This window comes from Alosa alosa, chromosome 19 (genome assembly GCF_017589495.1).
Source record: "Alosa alosa isolate M-15738 ecotype Scorff River chromosome 19, AALO_Geno_1.1, whole genome shotgun sequence".
Taxonomy (NCBI): Eukaryota; Metazoa; Chordata; class Actinopteri; order Clupeiformes; family Clupeidae; genus Alosa; species Alosa alosa.
This window is the reverse complement of record NC_063207.1, coordinates 25,177,200-25,199,410: the sequence shown is the minus strand read 5'-3', so window position 1 is coordinate 25,199,410 and position 22,211 is coordinate 25,177,200. Positions and strand designations below refer to the sequence as shown.

The following is a 22,211-nucleotide window of genomic DNA, read 5'->3' as shown; positions in this document are numbered from 1 at the left end:
TTAGGCTGGTCAATCAGATAGCCCCGACACTAAATTATAATTTTTTGATACGAGATATTGCATAATGTATTCCGTTTTAATGGATGTGTCCATCATGCCCGAGCTCATCTTCACCCAGTGCGGCCAGATGCGTCTAATTAATAAATATGCTGGTAATGACTTCTTCCTTTGTGGACAAGCTTTACTGAGTTTTCTCAGGCACACTCAAGCAAGAGGTGTGGGTGTCTGTCTGTGTGCATGTCTTTGTGTTTGAGAGTGTTCGCCCATTTGTCTCTTTGTCTTTGTCAGTGTCTAGAGACATAAGTTTTACTGGATTCCATAGCCCTTGGCTTTCACACCAAAGCGAGGTGTAGTTCATCATTCGTGCGCGCGTCTTTGTGTCTGCCTGTATGGCTGTCAGTCTGTGCCTTTGTGTGTGAACGTGAGTGAGCGTGAGGGGCGGGAGGGAGGGATGGGGCTTCATTTGGAGGCGAGCAGGATGTGGGCCATCAGGCAGGCCTGGACCGATGGAGCGTGTCACCTGGAAGAGGGAGCCCAGGGCAGTGTCTCTGATGATCCGATGAGGCCGGACATTACAGGGCTAACCTGAGGGACTGTCCCCGTGCCAGTGGGGTGACACACTCACAGCCTGGCTTTCTCTCTCTCACACATACACACACACACAGACACATACACACACAGACAGTGGCAAAATATTTTTAACACCATATACTCTCACCTTCCTCTAATGGATTTGAAACCAGCGTTTCTCCATTCTCAAGAACCTATAACTTTTAAAAAAAAGAAGCAGCACAAGGATCAGAATCAGAATCTGTGAGCTTGTCAACAGTAATAGTCTTAGAATCGACTGAGCTTCCTGCGTGGTGCTTGGAAAGTGCTAGACTGAAAAGTTTTAATTTCCTAAGGAGCTTGGCTCCTAAACCTGACAAGGCTTCACCAAAGCTTCTTGCTCCCAGAGCCTTTGGCACATGGCATTTGCCACCACTGAATCCCAAAGTGTGACACATGCATCTTTAAGCCCTAATGGCAGAATGACACCCCATGTTCATGCTTTGAGGATTGCGATGCCCATTTAGGCGCATTGTTTAATGCTGCGGCATGTAATCTGCATGCCTCTGCTCCCACTGCACCCTTGGAAAGATTTATTTCACTTCCATTTTGGAGTTATTTCCTATCTGTTTGTGTGTGAGTGTGAGAGAGAGAACGTATGAGCATATCTTCACATTATACAAATTTGCGCCTTTAGCATTGAGGCTGTGAGCAGCTTTGACATGGCTGTTCTGCTGTAAAAGGCAAGGAATGGGAGTGCAGAGAGGAGAGAAAGAGAGAAGGGACACCTCGCCAATATTTCCCCAAAGCCTCAGTGTGACATGACATGGAGACGGAAAAAATGGAAGCCCGAAGACAAACTGAGGTCGGAACCGCAGCGAGGCCTTTCCAATGAATTCCCACTTTGTTACCATTTTTTCCCTTCCTTCTTTTTCCTCCCTCCTTCTCTTTTTTTTTTGGTGGAAAATTAACTTACGTTTTTTTTTTTGTCATATTTCAAAATGTATGCCGTCAGACGTGTAGAGACACACTCCTCCCTCCCCCAGTCCCCCTCTCCCTGCCTCCCTCCATCGCCTTTTTCCTCTCTTTGACCTTCCGGGTTTGGTTGCAGGCAGAAGTCAGCAACATTTGTCATCCTGGTGAGATGTTGTCTCGGGGGCGAAGGCGAGTGGAGGGACTTTATTAAAATGGCTCTTTGTAAAACCCAATCTAACGGGGGACCTCTCACGGCCGCAGTGGGTCTGAGCCGCGCAGCGCAGCGCCTCTGACCCCAGAGATGTTTTTGGCAGGCTGCGGAGTGGCGAACGTGACGGCAGACGCACAAGCGTTATTTTCTCTGACACGCACACAGATAGCCTCGTGACAAATAGAGCCGGCGCCACAAACAGGACGCATACTGTAGATCACACATATAGCTGTCGGGCACGTCTGCCCACATCCAGAAGTGTGAAGCAATAGGATCCGTTTTGCAGACAATGCACACATTTATCTGTTCTAGTGTGTTCATTGTGTGATTGTCAACATATTTTACAAATATGTAAAAGAGATTGTGGTAATGTTGGTTAAAGTATTCTTTGTAAATATATGGTTTAAAGGTTCCTTTTTTATGATTGTGAATGATTTTCTTTCTTTATAGGACTATCTCTGTAATTTAGAAGTCTGGCTTTCTGGCCATCTTATTCTTTTGTATGCCATAACTCAGCTGTAATCACAACATTGTTGAGTGTGGGTGAAACATGCAAACCTTGACCATAGTTATAAATATTAAATAATGTTGAAGTAAAATGTACATGTTTGTAGCCTTACACTGGTTTCAGTGCATGCTACTTTGTGCCAAAAATTAAATGGTTAATCTTTTTAATTATTCTGTCATAATGTCTATTAACTATCAAAATGCTTTGTGATAGAGGGTGATATTTGTGAATGATCAACCGTTTACAGTGTCATTATTGATATGAGATTTTACTACTCATTATTAGCAATATTACTGGGTCAATGTTTACCTGTTGCGTACATACAACAATCATAACAGCAGCACAGCCATGCAGTAAATTCCCAGGAAGGGTAAATTTAGCTTTTTTCAGATTAGAGAGTTCAATAAGGCACCATTTCATTTGACGGGACACGTACCCCGCCCACCAAAGTCCCGTCTGCGGTCAGTGCTCCGTCACTATCTCTGCCGCCACCGCGTCGCGGTCCCCTGGCCGCCTCTCTTATCAGTCCGCTCGTATTGTCGGCCGAGCTGTTTACCACAAAAGCGCCGGGCCGCAAAGGAAACACAGGCGGCTCGTGTGATAAGGGCCCTCTGTGTCCCCAGGCTCTCATCACGGGCTCCCTGAAAACTGCCAAGAGCTATCGAGATGGGTGTGAAAGAGAGAAGCCGATCACCATCAGGAGGTAGAAACTCCTTCATTTCCATCACTGTATCACAGTGTGTGTTGATTGTGTGGGGAGCTGGAGGTTGTTGGTGTACCTTGACACAGTTCTGTCGAACTTTGCAAGAGTGACGCAAACACGACAAGCGTGAAGAATGTATGGAGTGACAATATTATATCTTTATAATGAATGCCTAAAAGTAGCAGGAGGAACCGAAATAGAAGACCCTCGGAGTTCCTCTCATTTCCTCCCCTCAGCCACTCTTAACACTGAACAGATAACACCATCCAGTCCCCTCAACTCTGCCTCAGCATTCCCATTATGAAGTGTCTCCTCTCATCCACTTCCCGCCGCGCTTTAATGGCACTGCCAGATGAGAACTCCACTCGGCTGCATCCCTCGCCCAGAAAGGCCCGGAGATGGAAGACTCCCGACGAGCGCAGGCCGCAGAAAACTGCCGAGATCCCTCTTTGGAGACTTGAGACCACAAAAGGGCACTGGACCATGAGTTGGAGGCAGTTGTGAATGACAGGCGAACGGAGCTTCCCCCATCCCGACCAGACCAAATTAATCTGAAACAATCACGGCTTTTGTTCTCCAGGCGATTGGGTTGCAGTCATGACAGTTGGCTTGAGAGAAGCTTGGTAGCCAGAAAGCATCTCTGCCACTGTCTTTTCTGTCTGCTTTAAGGAAAAAAATACAAGAAAGCAGCTTTGAATTTGGTTCATCAAGGCTGTAGTAGGGTTCTACTGCATTTGGATTGCAAGGTTTTGTTCCATATAGAGTTCTTAATGGCAAGAAAGCCTAGCCATTATGTTTTTGTGTGTTTTGTTCTCAGTTTAGTCATATTCTGCGTTCAGAAATGAATTGAAATTAAGAGACAGCAATATATGCGACTTTCAGTATTTTGGCTGCTGGAAATTACTTGCTCTCAGTGGCTCTTATGTGGGATATGTGAGTATATAAATAACCTAGACTTAAAGTCATTGTCCTCTGTGCAACCTTGTCCTTTCACTGCTTGACACCCAAATGTTAGTCTCTCTCTCTCTCTCTCTCTCTCTCTCTCTCTCTCTCTCTCCCCCTTTCTCTCCCTCTTGGCCACCATCAATTACCCGGTTTGACCATCATGTCATGCAAACTGAGGACCAGATGTTGGCTGGCCAAGGCAGACCTCATCAGGAGGTTACCCTGGAATGGTTTTGCTTCGCGGCATCTGTAAAGGCCCTTGTCTGCCTGTTTTTTTCTTTCTTTTTTTCCCTTTTCGTGTTGACCTCTTTGGGCTAAGACCTAGTGTGATGGGCCGACTGGTTGATGTTTTTTTTTCTCCTTTACCTAGAGGGGGGCCCTTGAAGAGTGTGATCAGAGGGAGGTTTAAACCAAACACTGCTGTAGCCAAAGGTCCCCATTGTATAAATTACAATTAGCAATGTGCTGACTAGACTTCACAAAATAAATATCTATAAACAAAAGCTTTTAATAGTAAACTCAACTGTTGAGATTTGTCAACAGAAAAAAAAAAAATCTCAGCTCCACCATTCATTTTGATGTTTGCCATTATTAATCCAATTTTCTTTGGAGAGGTTTGTTTAGTTGGATTAGCTCAAGGCTGGAAAAAGCATTTTTAAATATGTATTGATGGACAACTATTCTGAATTCTTTCAATTACTTGTCAATGATTTGACCATCTACCAGGATTTATGTAAAGGTCGCTAGTAATGCACATAAGTAATGGATAATCAATATGAGCTTGGAATGGTCAGGAGTCTTGGCTTCTCTTTCATTAGGTGTTTGACATAGGATTCCCTGTCACACATACCTCACAGCAAGTAGGCATAGGTTTATACATATCTGCTTCCACAATGGTAACCTATGTACTGAGTCAATTAAGAAATATACTGTTTCTTTTTTTTTTTTATCTGGACATTGGCTTGAGACATTAAGTGGTAAAATCTCAGATGCTCCTATATGCTGTTGCCTCACATCTCGGCTTTGAGTTTTGAGTTTCATGTTCTTCGTTGCCTTCTTGATTGCCCTGATAGCAGAAACATTACTGGTCTCCTGGTCGTGTGTTAGGGAAGGAAGGGAGAGAGAGGGAGGGGGGGATCTGGCGTAATCAGAGACATATGAGGGCTTTCTGCATCTCTAACCCTGACCTTTGATTTCGTTCATCAATTCTGACTAATGTACGATATCTCTCAGGTCATCTGATTCTTTCCCTGTGCTCGTCTGCACACGGGCGGTGTATAAATAATTAGTTTAAAGCTCTCTGGTCTTAATCTGAAAAGCTTTCTGATGAATGCCGCTTTGGCTTGAACAGAGCGAGACTGCCAGGATGGGCTCAGAAGTGCCCTTTGTTCTGTCTCCACGTCATAAACATGGGGCTTCGGTTGCCAGCCTTTTTGTCTCGTACAGTAAAGAGGAAGGGGTTAAGGCGCAGGAGCATTCCTGTTCTGCATGCTGTCAAAACGCGACGTTTTCATCACCAGCAGGGAGGTCGAGAGCGAGTGATACCTCTAGACCCCTTACCATATCCTCCCGTCCGCACTAAAGCGAGATAGCAGGACAAGGTTTTTTTTAATCAGTGAAACAAAAACTCCTCTGGAGTGAGTACTCTGCCCTCTCCTTTGAGTGATGTGGACGGAGACATTAGGGTAATCCATCCCTCTGTTTGAAGAATATCTTTATCACTTCCGCGGCCGTCACCAAACGTGCTGCTCTACCCATCGCCACATTTGGACCTCTCCAACTCTGTCATCTGTCATGTTTTGTATTTCAAGTGGCCGCTGTTCTTTATATATTTTTATGAGCTAGAATGTCAGTCAGACAATAAGAAAGTGGAGCTGTTTGGTGAAAGCCGCCTGATAGAATATGCCACTTCAGTTTGACCGCAGCTGCAGCTGGCTTATCCTAGTGCACTGTCCAGAGTGACGGATCGCATTCCCATCCTGCGTCATGGCTAACGAATGTGAAAACTATTAACCTCAGACCCAGTTTTTCCCTCTCTGTCCTATTTGGGTCCAAGCAGCCCTGCTACACTTTGCCATATTGTGGTGCTCCTGTCAGGGCAGACAGTTTGTATTTCAGAGCCTGAAAGATTAACCAACGCTTTCCAACAGAACAAGCCAGACCCTTCCATTTCAAATGCGAAACAGCAATGAAAATGATCCTTGAAAAGTATGACATTCGCTGGCTCGGGACTGCTGTTCGTTTGAGACTCGCTTGCTTGCTTTAAATCACATGTGAAGGTAGGTCTCTTGATTACTGTGTGCAACTTAGAGGGCTGTCTACTACACCTCCCTTAATTTGGCAATGAGGGGGTTTAGCAGTCTGTGGAACTCAATCCCTGGAGCTGCTGACAGTCCACAGCCCCCTGAGTACCCACTAAGGAGTGGGCCGCGGTCAGAGAAAAGACTACCGCCTCTGTTTTGAGTAATCGTTGTGGTTTGAATTAGAAAGGGGATAAATTCTTTGAATAATGATTGCAAAACATTTTGCTGGAGCTACATTAGGAGGGAAATTGAACACGCTGGCTTAAAACCTTAAACCGTTTCTTTTCTCAGGACTTGTGTTCTTTTTTTGTTTTGTTTGCGATTATATCACTGAGTTCATGGGAAACTTTCACTGGAGGTTACCTGCACCGCTCCAGAGCCTGGAAAAAAATGGTCATGGCCACGAGAATGTTTTTGCAGTATGCTGAAATATTACCAACCTTGTCAAATGTCATCTCGAATGAGAAAGCAAACATATTTTAATCAGTGCTCTAAAAGCCGGACTTTTTAAACCGTTGACTCCGGCAGAAGGGGTCACGTAATTGCCACGTTTGATGTCATGTTTGGTCTCGCTTTTCCGTTTTGATGCCACCGCATCGAAAGTCAAGCCCCTAAAGAAGAGGGAGAGGGATAAAGAGAGAGAGAGAGAGCAAGGATCATGGGCAGAAAGGGGGACTAAATGAAAAACTACTGGAAGGTCTTAACATGTTAAATGCTGTAATCTTCCAAAGTGCTTGGTCCCCTTTTCCTGTCGGCCCTTGTCTCAACTTCAACCTCCAACACTGGCCTGCATGTATCACTGCTGATGAACCCGGCCCAATCTGCTTTGACACGGCGCTCCCAGAGAGCCCCAAGGTGCTCACTCTCTCCAGTTAGTACCATGTGACCCTTGCTGGTCAGAATATCCGTGCAGGCCTCCGAAAAGCCCAAGCCATAAACACAAGCTCCTATCACTCGGGCCCTCTTATAATGACTGTTTTAACAGCACAAGAGGAGGAGAGAATATACATTGTAAATTGTGTTTGACAACATGGTTTTAGTGGTTTTGTCGTAGCTTGTCTATGCTTATTACTCAGACTTCCTCTTGCCGCAGATAAGACTTCGGCTCGGCTCGCACATTCCAAGGTGCACGTCTTAGGAGCGGGCGTGCTTCTTATCACACAGATTGATTTAGGGCAAACCCCCTGTGACAGAGGTCATTGTGTTCTTAAGTTATCCATCATCCGCTCTTTTTGATTCCTGTCCATGGCTGTCTCCAGCGTGTCTGCATACAGTCGGGGAGCCAAAGGGTGGGGCCTGTGGATGGGAGAGAGCGGAGGGGGGTGCTATCGGACTGAAGGATGTGGTGTCAGTTGTGGCAGAGGGGGAACCCCAGAGACGTTGTATGTCTGCTGTTACTGCCCAATAACATGACATTTATTGATATGAAATAACGTGTGTTCGCCTGTGGAATATTTGTATGCGGGATTCATATGACTGTATATTACCTGACTATTTCTTCAGAGATGTTTGTTTAGTTGGATTAGCTCAAGGCTGGAAAAAGCCCTTATCAGAACAAATAGTGGGTACTTAAGATAGAAGTCGCTTGTACGTTAAAATGCCACTAATAAATGACAGACTGCCTGTCTGTCGTGGCCTTGCATTTGAAACTGAAAAGGGCAGCTGTACTTTTCTTTTTTTATTTTTGTACAGTAATGAAAATTTCTCATCTGTCATTTTAAATGTCAGAATTAATTTTATTTCCCATGTGAATCACGCTGCAAATATTTCTGGGGCTTTCTGACTTTCTGGAAATACTAAGCGATGTTAATATTCAATCCCTGAGAAGTACTCATGCCATATTTCAACATGTCAGTGTTTTATTCTTTTTTCTCTTTTCTTTTTTTGGAGACGAAAAAAAGTATTATTTCAGTAGTCTGAAGATGAGTGCTGTTTTGCGGCAAGACTATCTCTCCGACTTAAATGTCATGTTTTTTCTGGCGTGAAAATGACGACAACTCACTTTCAAATATGCCATGATTAATAACAATGTTTGTCTTTCAGTGGTTATTTATTACCGGCCGTTTCCACTTCTCTTGGAGCAGTTTTAAAGTCATCAGGCAAGGAGAGATTTTTTCCACAGCCTTTGTGAAGCTTCCGAATGGCTTCGGGATGAGAACGGAACAGAATAGCTCCAAAAGAGTCCAAACTGCTTGCGAAAAAAACAGCATATGCGGTTAAGGCTGCATTTGTGCCTCAGCTCAACAAAAACGGCTCGTTGGGTCGAGTGTCGTGTGCTGCCGCTCCCTGCTTACAGCCTTTGGTGAAGGGATGGCTTAAGTAATTACACCTCAGTCCGTAATCAAAACCGTGTCAGGTGGCTTGAGACCCTGCAGATTTAGTATGGTGGATTTCAGCTAAATGCGAGGGCCGCTTAAAACACTTTTATGGTTCTCTCCTCGCATTATATGTTCTTCTTTCCCTCTCTGAAGCCCCCCTCGAAAATGTGTCACATCCCATTACACAAATTTGGATATGCTAAATTACCGAGGAGGGTGCTTAGGCTGAATATGTTACAGTCCCTTTCCTCCCCTTCCCATCCTCCCTCCCTCCCTCCAAACCCCAACACCTCACTCTCCTCTCTATTTATTTCCTTTACTGTTTGCCCATGCAGCAGGAAATGTAGGTCTTTAACTCTTTGGAGTTGTCTTGAATACCCTCTCCCCCTGCCCCTTACACACACCCCTACCCCCCAGCCCAATGCACACACACACATACGCACATACACCACGCACATACTTCGAAAAGATGATGTGTTTTTGCAATTCAAATATTTGCTCGCTCTCCCTTTTCCGACGCAAAGCGGCTTTGAAGCCGGGGGAAGTTCTATCATCACCAATGACAGTGTGAGTGTGCAGCGTGACGGCGAGCCAGGCAGTGCTCCACACCCTCTCCCTTTCTCCCGGCTGCATACTTAAGCAGAGTGCGAGTGGAGAAATAAAAAATGCATGCAAATGATGCCATGTTTTGCATGCTCAAATTTATATGTTTATTTGTGCATATATATAAAATGTTCTAACTTTCACCCATTCAGGTAAGGCCTTCTGCCACAGAAACTATGAGGAGTGGTAATCATTCAGTGTAAGGCGTAATGCATTTGGTGTAAAACCGTGATGCTAGTAACCTAGCAAAAGAGTGAAGCCTGCGAGGCCCTATGTGATGAAAGGGTGGGTTAATGCAGGTTTGGGCCTTAAGTAGAGCAGGAAACACTTCAGGCCCCCTGAGCCTTTTCATTAGGAAGCTCAAGCCCTCTCCATCCATGTCGACATGAAATGATCCCACTCGGCAGAAATGGCTCCTCTTCAGACAATAGACCTGCTTTGCACTCGCTTGCTCCCTGTAAAAGTTGAAGCTATTTCACATAAACACACATCAAACAAATTTGTGCATACATGTACATGCACTCACACATACATGTATAGATACAGGCAGGCACACATACACACTAATACAGGCACACACACTGTCTTCCATAGACGTTCAGCACTTGTGGTCAGGAATGGCAGACATTTGAGAGCACTGATGATTACCCTTCATATTAGAGCATTTTGTGGCGGCCGCAAAGTGAGATTTTTGTTTCCTGTACGGATGATTCTAGAAAAATGTCATGCAAACAGCCAGTAATTCCTAAGTGCACTACATGTCATCTCCTTCTCATTCAATCCACCACTTTGCTGTCCACGTATATAAATTGCTGTACACGGCAAGCCTCCAAAATGGCAAGAATATATAAAATAGACTAATTAATGGAATTGTCATCGCTACAAGAAGCCCTTGCTCTCACAACCCTATAATTTTTCTCCTCTTTCCCCCCCTTTTATTCTTCCCCCCTTCTTATTTTTTTTCTCCTCAACAGCAATTAATCTCATTTTTAGGACAATTTCCACCCCACTCCTGAAGTCAGACAGAGTCTTTTGTTTTGTTCCTATTTGGCTTGGTTCCCCTGCATAGTCATTAAGGGCCCAATTAATGTCACCCTCTGTGCTGAAGAGTGCTCATTTTTATTGGGGAGCTGACAGTCTCCGCCATGAGTGCCGCAGTGTAATATGCATTAATTGCCCCGTAACACTGGTAATTACCAGTTCTTCAAGCCTCTCGGTAAACTGTCATGCCCAGACAAGACTGCTTTGAAATAGATTACTCATTAGGGAGACCTGCCCTGTTTTCCAATGGGCCTTGTTGTGGCACACACACACACACTCACACACACGCACAAAAAAAAATCTGGTGCTTGAACAAATAGTTGCCAAGACCAATTTCCTATTACAACTTCCCTGTCACAGGCGTTCTCTGTCTTTTTGCTTTCTTTCTGTAATGCTCCCTCTTTCTCTCTATCTTTTTTCCCCTATGCCGTCTCAGTCATCACACATGACCAGGGGTCAAGTGCAGAGACAGGGGCGCGCCCCGAATCTGCATCGCTCCCATTCTATTGGCTTTGACAGTTTTGGAGACAGGGTTCTGTTTCTTGGCCCGGCTGATGCTGGAGCTTTCGGACTGCCGGAGTCCAGTGTTTAGCGAGTGCCTCCTTCTAAGGAGGACCTTTCTCCATCTGTCCACCTCGTTCCCTCTCATTCACACCCACCACATTCCATTTGTCTATGTCACAGTGACACAACACTTAATACTTTCCATGAAGTGCTTTACTTTATGCTTGATCAAGGTGTTGTCAATGGATGTGGATGTTCTTTTCTTTTTAGAAGAGGCTTTTGGAACCTGTGAAACCTGCTTTGAGTAGCAATGTGGTGCCTTTTTCTGTGCAACACATCACACAAAAGAGGCGATAACGCACACAAATAAATGATTTCAATCTGTTTGTGGGTGTTGACATTGTGTAATGATAAGGAATCATGACAAGGAGAGACCAAATCAAACATGGGCAGATATTGGACTTTCTCTAGAAGCAGGTGTTAGTCAGTTAAGTCGTGCCAGAGATAATATTTGTTGATGTCACCTTACCCTGATGGAAGTGGTCAAAGAAGAATGTATGCTTGGCGTTACCTTTTTGTCCAGCAACTGTGTTGCCTAATAAAGCCACAGATTCTTTGAGGCAGAACTTCTGGTCCTTTCCATCTCAAATGAAAAAAGTAAAAAGCTATTTGAAATGCTCACACATCCACGGATCTTACTGCCATACACACACTCTCTATCTCTCGCTCTCTCACACACACACACACCCTCACACGTTTGCTTTATCTCCCTTATAGCACCTGCTCCAGGCAATCTGCTCCCACTCCTCCTAAATGAATTTTGTCATGGCCTTTCAGATTCTCGCCCAGAGATGTGCTAATGAAAGGAGATGGCGCAATTGGAACTGACCAGGTAGCAGTGCACAAAGAGCACAGCTGAGCATGCTGGGGACACCCGGAGACAAAAGGAAAGCCATGCCGCTCAGCCACTGATAAACCCATTACTCTTCTCATTAATATCCGTGCGTTCCATGTGACTGAGTGTGTGTTTGTGTGTGTGTTTATCTGTTTGTGTTGGCCGAGCACTCATCGAATTGTTTATGACAGTACTAATTGAGATAATTGAAGACGTTAAGATTACCTGTCAGCAGCGTGTATCCAAACTCCGCATCTGGCTGACAGCTAGTGACAAGCGCGGACCCCCGTAGCATTGCCCATGATGCCGTTTTCCCAAAGCCATAATAAGGACAATGGGGTTGGCTCTAATTTGATGCGGACAGCCATTGGTAAATCCTCTGCCGGTGGGCCACAGACGTTGGGGAGAGGGAAGAAGAGGATGTGAGCCACCTCAGTGCGGCCCCCGCTGGAGTCACGCTTGGCATCCTGACAGAGACAACCAAGCAGTCTGAATGGGGAGTGGAAAGAGTCCTTGGCTCTCTCGAGTGGTTTGGAAATATGAAACAGAAGAAGCGCTTTGGGGCTGAATCTCACTCCACTGACAGCTTAACAGACAAAGGGATAAGGCGGCTCTTTTGTAATAAAGGTTTGCATGGATTGATGGCCTTTAATGTTAGCAAGCACAATTCTGCTTTTTTGGTACATTATTTGACCATTTACCAGTAAAAGTTCATTATAAAGGTATTTTTGACATTTTCAAATGCATCTTCTGAAACTTAAAACAGCTATTATACGTCTTTAAGACACATCCTCTTTGGCCAGTGAACCACCTGTCAGTATGTAGTCTAAAGCTGTTGGTCAATGCAAACCCTTCAGGATATGTACACAGCGGGCCTCTCTGTAGCCCCCCCTCCCTCTTTTCCTTTGCTCTCTGCCTCTCCCTGTGTGGATAGTATTGTTTGGAGTGTCACCACCAGCCCAGATCAGCACTGTCAACCCAGGAGAATCCCCTGTTTGTTTTCTTTGGATTTGGTTTCCCTTGCCTCAGACAGGGGTTAAACTGTCAGATTGACAAGCAGTGAGCCCTTAGCACCCTCCTTCAGCTCGCTTCCCCAAACGAGTGAAAATCAATACCAGATTGCCCGAGGACTGCTGTTTTGGCGTCGCCCCGACCCCTGCGTGTCACTCAGTCCCGCTCGTTCATTACATGCTTCCAACTTCCAGTTTGATCCGGCGGCTAATTAGTGTGGCCGGCCCACTCGGTGAAGACCACACACCCCTGTTCCCTCCAACCCCCACCCTCCATCCCAGCCTCCAACCTTTGAAGTCCCACAGGGCTGCAGAAAGGGAAGGCTGCAGTCCAGTCCCCCCTCCCCTCCTGCCCCTGGCCTTGCTCTCCACAGAGGTGGCCACAGGGCTCGTGCATGTTCTGTTTGCTTAGCAAATTTTTTAAAACTACAATGAAATTCGATTTGCGCCCCTGATCACTGGAGACAACACTGGGTAGGCGTCCGGCGTGGGAGTGTGGTTAATGGAGCTCCCCCAACACACACACACACACACACACACACATGTATGTGTGTAGATAGAGGGAGATCTCACGCTGAGCTTGTGGTATTACCAAGGCCATTGCTACATGTGACTGCTTAGCTTCCTGCAAGATGCAGGCTGGAAAGGCTGAAGTGCTTTGGTGATTAGTCAACACTGCTTGAAGAACATGGTCGTGGAAGTCTTCTTATATTGGTAGTCTACATATTCCAATGTAATATAATTGTAATGAGCTATAAACACATCTAAGCGCTACACACCTAAGTTGTATTTTAGAATGTACTTACAGTAAGTTAAATAAGCTGTCACATGAAACAGACGTCGCAGCTGTCAGGATCAGGTTTTAAGGTAAGCCACTAATGTCAAGTATTTGCTTTTAAGTGTGGTACCGGTGGTGTGTGTGTGCATCAGTACGCCCTCTGTGTGCCCACCCACCCACATGTCCAGGACCTGACACCGAGCTGCTTAACTGGTGAAAAGACCCAATGACACTGCGCCCCCACCCAGAGGCTAAAATTATCCCCAGGAATGTAAACACACTGCTGAGTAAGCACAGTGCTCCTGTAGCCAGTTGCTCACGCCTCCTTGCCCCAATCAAGCCACTAATAATAAAAAAAAACTTGACTAGAGTGTGAGTGCTGTAGTCACCAAAGTCTCTAGGCCTGGTTCCCAAAATCAAACTGTTAAGTCTAACCCTGCCATACAGATCCTAGTGTTTTTTAATAACTTTTTTCTGCCAATGCTTTCCTTCTTTGCCATTGTCTCTACTGGATGAAAGGCTTAATTTGCCTTCTTTTGCAGAGTTCCCTCCTCTACTCCATTACACTGCCGGCATGGTCAAACAGTTACATTTGCTATGTCTAAGTGCCTATAAGTAATGCAGACTTTTACAAAAGTTCAGATGGCCTAGCGCTGACACATTGATTTAGTGGTTGTAACACGACTGTGCACTTCCAAAGGTGGCAACTTGGACGAAAGCCAGGCCATGTTTTCCCAGAGCCCTTGAGTGCAATCTGTTTTTTTGGTGGTGGTAAGGGGGCCTTAACAGCGGCATGCAGGCCTCAGGCTTTAGACAACAAACATTCACACCTATTTATAAGCTGTGTTGATTTATCTTTCTTTTTTACCCCCAAGAGGCGGTTTCACCATATCAATCTTCTCAGGGTACTTAATCCGAATTACATTTGGATTCATGGCTGTGTTATCATATCCATACCTCAGAGTTAATAGGTAAGAAGCATAGTTCAGTCATGGGTGAAATAACATTAGTAGATTTTTTTAAAAAGCCACATCTACATCACTACATGTCTAATGTGGTTTCCTCAACTCTGCCTCCCTTTTTTGTGCGTGTTTGGGGGCCAGTCACCCACATGACATGCCTACATTTTTCTACACGCTCTTGTTTATGCACCGTGAATTGGTTGCCTGCTGAAGTTACCCCATGAGGACAATGCGAGAGACGCTGGACACAGCATCAGGCTAGGCGCCTGGCCCAGCCCGGCCAGACTCGGCTTGGGTTTCAACCCAAACTGTTGTTGATTACAGCCGCGGCCCGTCGAGGGGCTCATTGCAAATTGGAAACACATTAGCGGAGAGGGGTTAAGGGCAGGATTAGGGCACAGCTCGCAAGGAACGACGGCAGCAAGATACTGAACGGAGTGTGTTGGTGGTGGGGTTAGAGAGGGGGATTTGTTCGGGTTCCCCCAAGAGACGATTGCTAATTATTGACTAAGGCTGGTGGGATTTCACAACAGGTTAAAGGAGCGTGTATCCCCCAGTGACTCCGTGGCACCAGAGCTCCTGCGCAGGCCTGGCCTGCCGAGACTGACCGTCACCACCGGCGTAACTTCCTCTTCCTGGTCCAGTGCTCTGACACAAGTGGCCATTCATCATCCACCCGAAAGGCTGCGGCAGTGTGTCTCCAGTCTCTGGCCAGGGTTTCACTCTCCAGTGTGAGCCAGCTCAGCTGCTAGAAACTGCCGGGTCACAGAGTCATCAAAGCACATTTTCTTTCCTTATTCTTCACCCTGGAATTCTAATTGATTGAAGTGTGCTGTTTTTTTTAAAAAAGGTTTCCTCTCCGACATACTCCAGACTCTCCCATTCCTCATATTGTGTGTTGACAGGGAATGGCTTGGCTCTTAAAAAAAAGTGAGTGACTAAAAAATGATGCGAGGTTAAAATGTGTCTCGAAATGGCCACGACTGGCTTGGCAAAGTAGTGCCTCAGATCATTCATTAGAAATGGGGCCCCTGACTATAGCGTCGTCCAGAGCATCATCTGCTAATGAATCCACTCTTGGCCAGGCTTAATGAAGGGCTTTGTTCATTTGGGTGATGGAGAGCACCATTTAGGGCAATATAGAGCAGACTTATCCATCGCATCAGCTGAACCCCAGGTCAACCTGCATCTGACCCTGACAGACATGCAAGAGAGAGGCCAGAGCAGGAGCCAGTCCCCATTTGGAGCAGAATCGTGCATGGTTTCAAGCATCACCAGACGGAGTGCCTTTCATTGGAGCTCAACCAAAGCCAGAGGCAGTTCAACCCCAGGTCTGAAAGGCCCTTTATGAGAACAGCATGGCCTTTCTGTCACAGGCTCCCTTGGGTACCCCTCCGTCAGACCTGCCCCCCACACCCACACCAATCGCCCTGGTTATGGAGGCAGACTGACTGGGGGCCGGGACACACTCTTGTTTGGCTTTGCTGTGCAGCCAAAGCAGGCGAGCACATGTCAGAGCGAGTCGGAGCGTGACGCTGCAGATCTGAAGCCCAGGCCAGGACACCGGTGCAGACGTGAGGTAAAGACTAGAGTCTCTGTGTTTACACAAGTCCAAACCAAGGTTGTAGATCCTGGGCCACAAGGTTTATGTTAAACATGGTCACCTCCTTAACACAGACCATGCTTCCCTCCATCGCATCAGTAGATGATGTCTGTCCATGATGTGCACCTGGTTGCTAATCTTCTTGGTTTCTTTTTTGCTCTTTATGTCCTCTCCTCAACCCCCCCTCCTGCATAGATTTCCTACCTTCCTTCCCACCTTGTCATTTCAGATGAAATTAAGTAGCTAAATCTGGAAGTGCCATCTTCTTAGTCATTATCACAGGCAGGCCAGGCGTTTATTGGATGTCACCTCACCAATACGAAGGTAGTCATTAATACTTGAGCTCAGGGTAATGAGCTTGGAGCACTTTTATGCAATTACCGGTGAGCCCAGGATGAGGACCAGGGTCATACCTCACGCCATAATGAGGTCATCAGTGTGAGCAGGGGCAGCGGGGGCAAGGAGACAGTCATGATGGTTGCGGCCCTGGCCAGAATGTTCTGGAATGAGATGCGAGTCCTGGCCTAGGGCAGCTGCCTTCTCTCCGGGGTCACAGAGGTTCCCAAGGTTTCCCGATAAAACACCTTAATCCTCTGTTAATCTCCCCAGTCGTATTGACATCCTGTGCTGCAGGGCGTAAATTTCCTCCTCCCACCCCCACACCTCTACTCTCACCCCCTCCCCAAGCCCTGCCATCAGGGATGGCGGGTACAACCACATCACGACCCTTTTTCCAAACCTTTCCTCAGAAGAGTGGAGAAAAGAGGGTGTAAAAACGTCGCGGAGAATTACACCTGGTGGAAGATGCTGTCCACTTTACAGCCGTCTGCCCCACCTTAATTACAGCATTTGTGTTTGTTTGGAGTCCGTCACCGAGGGCCGTTCGCCGGTCATCAACTCCAGACGTTTGCGTTTGACGTACCTGAGCGGAATTGAACATTTCCAGCGCCGTAAAACAAAGCATCGAAAGCGCAAGGGAGGTGATGGAACTATTCTGGGCAGAAGGCAGGGATGTTAATAACCTTCCGCCTGTCCAATTGGCCTGCAGTTATTTACGACGTGTCGGCCCAGTCCAGGACGTTGTGCTTGTTTACCGTCAGCTGTGTTCTGTCCAGCCGAGGCCGCTTGCTCGCCCTCTTTAAATATCCTGTTTGTGTGCAGGCCGCCTTTTTTTATTATTATTATCTCTGGCCTCTCCGACAAAAAAGCCTCCGGCTACCCCAGTAAAACATGCGAGACGCAGGTTCTGTGCCACTATCGCCTCGCTCGCAGCCTTGAGTTGCACACACCCCCCACCACCACCACCACCCAGTTCAAGCCCTATAAATAAACACCAATTAATCACCAGCTGAGAGCCAGGGTTGACCAGAGCTGTGACTGCAGTCTTTGCCTTCCCTCTCCCCTCTCTCTTTCTTTCTCTCTCAACCATATTCGATTTCCCTCCTTATTTTTCTGTTCTCTGTCATATCTAAGGTTGAATTGGTTCTAGGCATACAGACTAGGAGTGTAAGAAGAAAAGAAAGCTCCAGAGATTTTTAGGGGGAGGAGAGGTAGTGTCTTCCTCGCAGAGGACCTCTCTTTGTGTGAGTTCTATATACATATATTGTGAAACATTATATGTATATAGAAAGGTTTATGTATAACTGTTACATTTGTATAAATTCTAATTTAAATGACAGGTAATTTAAGCTTTCTGGCAACTCCTGGTGCAAAGGTAATACGGTTTTATTGACTGCAGTTGATGAATCAGTAATCAACGTTCTGTCTTATCCTTCAAATTAATCATGGGTCATTAAATGTTGAGAATGACAATAAAGGGGGCTCAACTGTAGCCTGGGCCCCACTTTGAATCCGCTGACACATTTTGTCTGACACAGTGTGCTCTGTCATTCCAAGATTTGTGCAGAGAAAAGAAAAGAAAGGTATCTTGTGGAAGTTTCCAGGAACCGCTGTGGAAAAAGCTTCAGACGACACCACAGAGGCCTGCAATTAGTAATTTAATTGCACTGCGATTACGCACATGTGCATGAGTGTGTGCGTGTGTTGGGGTGAGGGTGAGAGTAGGGGGGCACATTAGCTAATGGCAGCTTACTCTTTCAGCACCTCCATTTGTGTTTTTTTGTGTTGTTTTTTTTTTTCTTCTCGTTTTCGTAAGTGCTGCACCCTCATTAAGCTGCCGTTTTAACCAGCATGGTACCTGCTCTAAAATCAAAAGGCCCAGGCGAGCGCTCGTTACTGGCTAATGGCAGCTTGTCGGGCCAGGCAATGACCGACACCTCCCTCCAGCCCGCTGGGGGCCGCCACGGCTCCAAATTAGTTTCATTTCACAAACAATTTCACTGCCTCGTTACGCAGTCAGATGTTTATTGGAAGATCACTGACTTCCCTGTGTGGAGCTGATGCCTGAAGCTGTGGGGATGTGAGGAGCATGAGACCCCATAATAAACCCTGCAATTAACATTGGAGCTTTGTATCCATTTAGAATGCTATTTATTTCTGTCTTTAGTCTCAATGCATCCTGTTCTCTCTACATCCTCATTCCCATCCACCCGTCAATCTTTACATTTTTAAGAATTTTTTCATGCTTACGATCTGAATTTTAAATGCTGATCTTCTACTTTACAGCACCGAAGATTGTGACATTGTTACTGTTTTTGTCATTTTCTTCCCTAACTTTCATTTTGTGACGAACTACATGAATGTGATAAATTGCTGGCTGGCCTCTTATCTACTGATTAGAAAATTGTACTTTCTGCTCTTTCCCTTTCTCTCCCTCTCTTTCCATCCCATGCACACATCTCTCAAAGCTCTGACAAAATACCAGCGCTCAGTCAGAGAGAAGCTCAGCCACTCTCCACACCCCCCAGTCCAAAGTTATCTAATGTAAATGTTTAGATTTTGTTTCCATAACATTTCCATAAAAAGAATGGCGATCCATACTGCATTGGGATTGTGCGATGGGAATGTTTCACATTTTGGGTTAAGGGGGGAAGGATAGGAGGGGAAAGGACAGAATCCTGCCCATAAAGGCTCAGCTATGTGTGACTTTGCGGTGAACTTGCCTGTGCATCTGCGGGGCTTTCTCTAGCGTTGTTAGTTTTGGCCCGCGCACTCTAGAGATACAGGACTGTAAATCACTGACTGTAAAACAGGGAATGCTCGGGTTCTGGCTATCACACGTGCTTTTTTTTTTTTCGTGTGCACGTTCTACTCTTTTTTTTTTTTTTGTCGGGGAGGCTCACCTTGTCTGGCAGAGGAATAAGTTATGTATAAGGGCCGATCTGTCCCGGCATGTCCAAAGGCGTGGGTCAAGCAGGCAGTTATTTTCGCAGGGTGTGCGTATCTGCCATGACATGACCAGATTCGAGCAAGTTCAAGAAAGAAGTGGTTTGGGGTGACATCAGCAAGGTGGGTCGTGGGTCAAACCCCGGCCCAGGGTCTCTACGGTGGGTGCACGCGTGACATTGTCAATGACAACTGTCTCTTTTTTTGTTGTTCTTCTCGATGGTGTGATTGATCGCTCTCGCGCTTTATGAACTCTTCCTGAGCGTCTGAACTTCCTGAGGGGGCGGGTGAGCCCACGGGGCGGCTTCCTGTCTGCGTCCTCGGGGAACGTGCCGAAACCCTGTTTTATTGTCGGAGGATGGTGTGTGTCACCGCAGACAGCCACGTTACTCCCAGCCTGCCTAAGACTGTGTGAGAGAGAGAGAAAGAGAGTGAGTGAGAGACCAACTGTCGTTCAACAAAGCGAGAATCTCAAACCTGACCCCAGGTTTATGCACTGCAACCAAAGTTCAAAGAATAGGTACGATCCCGTCTCCTCAGTAGGAGGGGGGCACTGCTGCTCGTCTGGCTGTAATAAATAGCTCCAAAGATGATTTATATGACATTGAGGGGAGTCATGAAATGATGTCAAGCTGTGCCATGCAGAAGGCTGTTTTCAAATTACCTCAACACTTCTCTTTCCCCTCATTTTACATTCTTGCTGCAATCTGTGAAAACCGCCAATGAGAAGTGAACTCCGATTCAGTTCCGACTTAAGCTGTTTTGCTAGCAGTATGGCAAGTAATATTATTTATGGAGCTCTAGAAAGGTATTGTGAGCCAAACCAAACCAAAGTGGCTGTGCCGTGTGTGTGTGTGTGTAGCAGCTGGACACTGCTGGAGTTGAAGCCATCAGTGCAAGCCTATGCACATTCCCAGTAAACAACTAATTATTCCTCGTTCAAATTCTCAGAGGCATAAAACTTGCATAGTGTCTTTTTTTTACGACGCAATTTGAACGATCAGCTTTGCTTAAGGCCCATTGTGAAGCCTACGCAAGTATCACCTTCGTCCACCGATCTTATCAAAGGATGGCTTTTGTTTTTGGCAGTGGGGCACGTTTCCTGTAGGAAGGATCAAAAGACCTGGGCAATGTATAGTGCATTGTGTCTATTCCTCAGTGTGTCACGCACACTACCTCGCAGCCAAAGCAGCCGACGGAGAAATTCAAAAGACAGAGCACAATAAGTGGTGTTGAAAAAGCCATGAACTTTCAACAGCGACACTTTTGGTTATCTGGTCCTGTTTGGGTTTTGTCTTGTGTGTGCTAATGCTAACAGGCTTCTCGCGGTGCTGTGTTGCAGGTTCGGGCCAGGCCTGGTCATCTACTGGTACGGGTTCATCTCGGAATTGGACTGCCAGCGGGACAGAGGGATCCTCCTTAAAGACTGCTTCCCCTCTGACATTGTAACCCTCTGCCCCAGGACGAGCCAGAGCTGACACCACTGCAGGGGAGGGGGCGCAAGGGAGGTGTGTGTGTGTGTGTGTGTGTGTGTGCGTGCGTGCATGTGTGTGCGTAGGGAGTGCAGGCAAAAGTCGAGATGATGGTGTGTATGTATGTGTGTGAGTGTGTATGTACTACAGATGCGATGGATGAAGTGTCTGCTGAGACGCAGGGATGAGGGTGTGTATGAGTGTGTGTGTGTGTGGGTGGGAGAGGAGGTGGTGGTTGGGATGCTAGTGGAGACATGAATCCGGAAGCAATTTCGCTTTCCTGCAGTGCGAGACTACTGGCAAACATCTGCTCTGAACTCTGGCTGAACTCCGGCCGGCCGGCCCGGGCCGCTGTAGTACCTCAGTGCTAAAAGCACACTGGGGGCCGGCGCAGGGCCGGGGGGCCCCGGAGGAGAGGACGTGAGGGCAGGTAGAGGCTTCTTATCAGAGCCCTGTCCCTCATCACCCAGCCACCACCCCCTCTCTGTGCTCCACAGGGCCAGGGGGGAAACCATCCATCTATCCACATGTTGCTGCTTTCCTGCCTTCTCTCTCTCTGTCTCTCTATCTATCTTTCTCTCTCTCTTTCTCAGTGCCTCTCCCTCTATTTTTCACTCTTTCTGCCTTTTTTTTTCTCTCATGGTGTCGCACACTTTCTAACTTACATAAACGGGGTGGGTCTTAACTCCTCGGGCCAGTCGGCCCCTTTCCCTATTTCTGGGTGAGAAACTTTTGTCAGGTTTGTTTGTCAGCTTTTAAGTGGGCTGAAGTGATCGAGATAATGCCGCTTTGTAAATGCCGTCTGGTTCTGTCTATTTGCCCTTTTCTTTTTTATTATTATTTTTTTTTATTTGAGGCCTTTCTGTGTGCCTGCTTTTATTTTAATGCATTTCTTTCTTTTTGATGTATTCCTCTCTGCCTCTCTTTCTTGTCTTTGATTGGTATCATTTGTTTCAAGTATATAAAGCCTCGACGGAAATAAAATGATGAATTGAGTGTGAGCGGTGAAAGCGGTTTGTTAATGGCATTCTGCATCTGGCTGGGCTTACATGGTCTTCATATGCCGTCTCGAAGACTGTACATCAGTAATGCTCACTGGCATAGTTATAAATGATCACTGGCATTCCGCTTGTTGCCCATGGCCAACACAAAGACATTGTGAATGCAATAAGGATCTGTGTATTTAGATGCTGATTTTCATAAAACTGTGAGAAGCTTAAAAAGATTTTTTTGTATGTGTGGGGGGTGGGTGGGTGACATCCAACTGTTGCACATTTCACAGGCCCAAGTTTACAACCACAGTTCCGTTTATGGGAGATCTTGATGGAAGAAGCACAGATGAGCTCGTAGCAGCAAGAGGGGAGTATAAAGATGAAGGACATTTTCAGAGGTACAGTATATGGCCTCCCAACAGGGGGTCCAGCCCATTCCAACTGCTTGGAGGAGCAGACGACACTGTGCTCCTGTTGAGCAAATCCACACTATCCACACTATCAATACAACTCTCAGTTTTCAATCGAACGTGATCAAACGTATCCAATATGTG

The 22,211-nt window shown here is 46.3% G+C and overlaps 1 protein-coding gene across 3 annotated transcripts in view; it reads left to right on the top strand.

The window, feature by feature from the left end:
- cdin1 (CDAN1 interacting nuclease 1) overlaps positions 1 to 21,888 on the top strand; it is a 58,921-nt gene extending 37,033 nt beyond the window's left edge. For 2 of the 3 annotated variants that reach the window (XM_048227865.1, XM_048227867.1), the window contains one exon: positions 20,536 to 21,888. In XM_048227865.1, coding sequence (XP_048083822.1) covers positions 20,536 to 20,671 — 136 coding nt within the window. In that variant the 3' untranslated portion in view covers positions 20,672 to 21,888. The remainder of the gene's footprint in view (positions 1 to 20,535) is intronic. The other variant, XR_007191830.1, reaches the window with a different exon arrangement.
- Positions 21,889 to 22,211: the final 323 nt, after the last annotated feature.